Genomic DNA, 5,001 nt, shown 5'->3' on the forward strand with positions numbered 1-5,001 from the left:
TGTGTCACATGAGTTAGTCACAGGAAGATCTTAATGCTTCTGGAAAACCTGGAACCTAATTTTATAAATAAGTTTTTCAAGGAACTTGTTCTGTTCAGTATCTGTGAAATGCTACTCTTTCTGAAACTGTAGATTAATTGGTGTCACGTTGAGTCACTCTGAAAAAGATAATCTTCAGGACAAAATACTAATTGTTTTCAGAAGAGCGTTGATGAGTAGCTGTTGGCTTTGTCTTGATACTGAAACCTGGTCCCTTCATATTGTTAGATGTATGCAAAAGCAATAAATGATTTTAAGTGTTTCAGAGATATCAGTCGGTTGTCAACAATCCCTTGGCATTTTGCATAGACCGTTAATCAATTGTACATAGTTGTGCAGAAAAATAGATACAATATACATTATTTGACTAAACTGCAGTTTGATTCTTGACTCTTCGTTTTTGATCTCCATTACAGAATAAATTGACTTCACCTGTAGTACATGTGGTATAGCACTGTAATCATGCTTCTCCCCAGAGCTGATCACCTTTGGTTGATTATTATTAATTTTGGGTGGGTGGTTTGTCATGTCATGAGGTTCTTGATTAATGCTAACTGGATCGGTAAGTAGCGAGCATTTTGGTTTCAAAAGTACAGAAGTTAGTGTTGTGCAGTGTAATTTATATTTTTTCATTGTTAACATTAAAGATGATTCCTGCCCCACCCCTACTGGTTTGTAAAGATAAAGTGGTTTTCAAATGTTTGTGTTTAAACATGCAGGTTGTTGAAAATCTGTGGTTTCTGTTGAGGGGAGCTCTCTTAACAACTGCTTCACTCCTGCAACTCAAAGGATTGCAGTCTTTTTGTTCTCCAGAGAACAACTTGGGTTATGCTTTGGTTTTGCTCCAGTGTGCAGGTTAAGAGTCTTTCAGAAAGCTGGAGATTCTGGGCAGACTCTCTGGCATTTGAAACATTCCTACCCACACTCAGGTGCCACGTAGTTGGACTTCACATGCCAGCAGTGTAAAGTTAAAGGTTCATAAGCATCTACTGGCTGGGCAAGCACAAGTGGAAAGTGCTGGCTCTGCAGCATCTCTCATTTCGTTTCAGGTTGCTGGTCATTATAGGTAAATGTATCTTTAGGACATAGGACTTGCGTACATTTCCTGCAAGCTGACAGAAAGGAATGTGTGTTTTGTTTGATCTCAAAAGTACTTCCCCTTTCCTTTGCTACTCAATTTCAGAGTAATGTTTATTTTATATAAAAGTTGTATTGTGATTCTTGCAATGTTTTGAAATGGATTCTTCCCACATAATTGTTTGGAATTTTTTTGTGGGTTTTTCTTTTTTTTCTTTTTTTTTCTTTGCCAAGCTCAGTACATTGATTAGAGGACTTGCACCTAAAGTTGTTCAGGAGTGTGTTAAACATAATTTCAATATTTGTTCTGCAGAGGCCTTCACCACGAAGAAGTAACAGCCCCGACAAATTTAAACGGCCCACTCCTCCTCCTTCTCCAAACACGCAGACCCCAGTGCAGCCACCTCCGCCACCACCTCCACCACCTGTGCAACCTACGGTCCAATCCGCAGCATCGCAGTCAGCCACTTTTCAACATTCAGTGCATCCCTCCTCTCAGCCTTAGTGCATGTGCTCAGCAGTCTGTATGTCAGAAGTGGACTCATAACTTGGAGCAGTTTACTAAAAGCCAAAGGCTTCCTTGGCATATTTGGATTTGACTTATTTGCACTGAGGTTATATAGGCTTCACTGTTAATTGTGTTGTAAACGTTTGTATAAAATGCAGCCAGTGTTGTGGGTCTACAACACTAACTTAACAAAGTTTTCCATCAGTGTTTACTTGAACTACATGTATGTCCATTCTCTGGCTGGAACATTTGCTACTCTGTTTGGTAATACGGCATTATGTCGTTTTGCTTGGCTCCAAAGCTTCATTTTCCTGGCTTTTAGGTTTGTAAAATTAAAGGGATACCTTTTTATATTTTTTCATGACAATTTGCAGAAAATTAAAGGCATGATGGGCTATATGATAAATTCTGAAATATTACAGCGTTTACCAAGCTTATGGAAAATCAGCACTACGTTTCAGTCATTTGAAATAACAGCTTCTAGTGCAAAAGCGAGTCAGACACCCTAATCAGTGCCCAAGACACATACTCCATTGTGTTACGTAGTAAATAAGCTTAATTCAGCACACAGGACACATCCATACTTCTCCTGATTAAAAGCACCTCAAACGTATGGTACAGTCTGAATTTTACAGTGAGGGAACTGGCTTCTTGGAGTCTGTGGAATGTACAATTCGTGGACCTTAAGATTTGATGATTTCACTTGACATTTACGTTAACCTGTAAGCTGCCCATACTGTGTGATCTGTCACAATTAACTTCGGTAAGTGTGGTCCTGCCCGCAGGTTACTGATAGCTGGTTACAGTGTGCTCTTTGATTTTTTTGCTGCAGAAGGCAGTGTGATTGTAGAGAACAGCTCATGATAATTTTTTTCTTGTTGAAATACATTAATTGTGAGTCCCCTGAAGCAAAGTTTGAACAGGTATTCTAAATGTTCAAAAGTCTGTTAGAAAATGAGATGAGCATATAGGAATATATTGGCCTACCAGCCAAAATGTTGTATGCTTGGTAGAAACAGAGTACAAGAAAGTAGCACAACGTGGCACTAATGAATGCTTATTTAGCAGCCTAAGCCGGTACAATGTATAAAGAAATGTATTCTGAATACATTCTTTCCATTCATTTAGCACAAATAAATTGGTTTCACTTTGCAGTGGAACAAAGTGTCACTTCTTGATATTGACATCTTACTCAGTTACATTTTTCTTGAGGTTCCTGTTGAGTACTGAGGTTTATATATTATTGATGATTTTAAGTGGTTTACCTCATATATATGGATATGTGGGCCATGGAAAATGACAAGAGAATGTTTATTTTATGAGAATATGTATCTGGCTATAATCAGAGCAGAACGTGAGTAATTTATCTTTTGTTTACAAAAGTTTGTTTGACATGCCTAATGCTTTATTAAGGACATTTTTAAGAAGGAAGTACAGCATTCTGGTAGTATACTAACACTTGTATATATCTATTTTCATGTTTGCCGCTCACCTATTCAGTAAGAATTGCAAACTGAAAATCTTTATAAAATTAGTGCTCTAAATCAAAATAGTAAGTTAAAATAATGTCATAAAAGGTTCCGCTTAAGGCAAAACTAGAATTTCTTCACTGTAGCAATGTAGTTTCAGCTCTGAGAGAGTTTAGAGAAATGCATATATAGTCTATTACACTTCTTAAACCAATACGGGATCAAGTGCATTATCAAATTACATTAGTTGTGGTAGTGACTCTCCAATCAAGTGATTCTCAAGATTGTGGCAGGCCTAAAATATGACCAGTGCTTCCATCTGAAAATAATTGACCGTAGCAGATGCTCAGCTTTGCCATACAGGAAACTTAGCTATGAGCATTGTAGTTAAAGACAGCCCCTGAATCAGTGGTAGGATCGCGTGTGTGAAGGTTACAGGCAGTCAGAGGTGGGACTGAGTCGAGATAGGATTGCTTTAGTTTGACACTTGTCCTTTTGTAAACGTAAGACAAAAAAATGTATTATTTTATAAGCAGGATTCCAGCTCAAGTGTACCACTACTTAAACCAGTGCCCTCCTTTCTGAAGTGCTTTGAGATTCTTGTGCGGCTCTATAGAGTGTGAGCTCATAGTGGTGGTAGCATGAATGCAGGGGGGGGCGGGGGAAAGCCTTTGACAGTGTTGGTTTAAGATCTTAAAATGGAGAATTGCTGAGAATAATTTACGTTTGAAGCATATTCCAAAACTGAATTTGTGTAACCCAAGTTCAGCGGCTCTTATAAAGTGTCTTAGTGAACTCTCCTTAATATTCCAGTGGGACTGTTACCAGAGGAAAGTAAAGAACTGACAAATGTATGCTAAATCCTCAAAGTGTAACAAGGCGCTAAATCAGCCTTACCTAACTAAGAAAGTTGAACAAACATTTGCTTGCAATCAGAAGTGTTGAACTCTATTTGTAGACTTTTTGAATACGATGAGGAATTGTGCACAACCATCTCCTAATAAATGTAAATGGATTTTCAGTTTTCCTGGTGAATTATAGTCATGAATTACGTTTCTGAAGCTGTGATTTTTATCAGATCTCCTACAGACTGGAGAAACTCACTTGACAGTGAGGTCCAGCTTACCATGAGGGCCTAACTGCATGGCTTCTTTATCTCAGAAGCACCCGGGTGGGTTCCTGCTGTCCTTTTCCTTACTGCACCCTGTATCATCACTAGTTGTGAAAGGCCACAGAGGCAATTTAGCAATTTTTAGCTGTGATGAGCATTTTGTGAGTGTACCCCTTTACAGCTAAAGGGTTTTTTTTTTTAAAAAAAAAAAATAATAATCTTTTAGCTGTTTGAGCAGTGCTTTCCTCTCTGACAATCAGCAGCTTTCTTTTTACTTTTTCTCTCAAGGGATCTGGCTTGGACACTGGAATGCAGCTGAGACTCTGTAGAGCATTAAGAGTTTATTTTATCCACGATTTGTTCCAGAGAAGTTCTTTGGAAGAAGAGGTGGGACTGTTCGGAGATAGTCTTCCAGCTAACAGCCAGATAAGATTGTTTTAACTACATGTACTCCTTTGAGAGCATATTCCCAAGGGCAGGAAGGACTATCGGAGTTTTTCAGGAAAGCATCAGTGCTTTCTTATTGGCAATTGCTGTACTGGAACTGAACAGAACAGGATTCCTTTCCTGTTAAAGTGTTCATGTTCAGGAATCCATCTGCCTGGGTGGAATCCCTGTGCACTTCAGCTGGATGAAAAATGCAGTCTTGGAAGCAATGAAAATGAATAAGCTTGCTGGGATCTGAGTGAGTTGCACTGCTGGCAGGAGACAATTTAGGCTCTGTATGTTTTGTTAAATAAAAGGGAAACGATCACGGAGACGAATAAAAGAGCCTTCAACACTTTGTCAATCGAACA

The 5,001-nt window shown here is 38.7% G+C and overlaps 1 protein-coding gene across 1 annotated transcript in view; it reads left to right on the forward strand.

Annotated features, from left to right (window-relative positions):
- The window catches only part of CCDC6 (coiled-coil domain containing 6), a 37,152-nt gene extending 34,364 nt beyond the window's left edge, over nt 1-2,788 (forward strand). The window contains exon 9 of the mRNA XM_009889820.1: nt 1,430-2,788. Within this exon, the coding sequence (XP_009888122.1) occupies nt 1,430-1,621 (192 nt within the window). The 3' untranslated portion in view covers nt 1,622-2,788. The remainder of the gene's footprint in view (nt 1-1,429) is intronic.
- The last annotated feature ends 2,213 nt before the right edge of the window (nt 2,789-5,001 follow it).

Source organism: Charadrius vociferus, unplaced genomic scaffold (assembly GCF_000708025.1).
Source record: "Charadrius vociferus isolate BGI_N301 unplaced genomic scaffold, ASM70802v2 scaffold738, whole genome shotgun sequence".
Lineage (NCBI taxonomy): Eukaryota > Metazoa > Chordata > Aves > Charadriiformes > Charadriidae > Charadrius > Charadrius vociferus.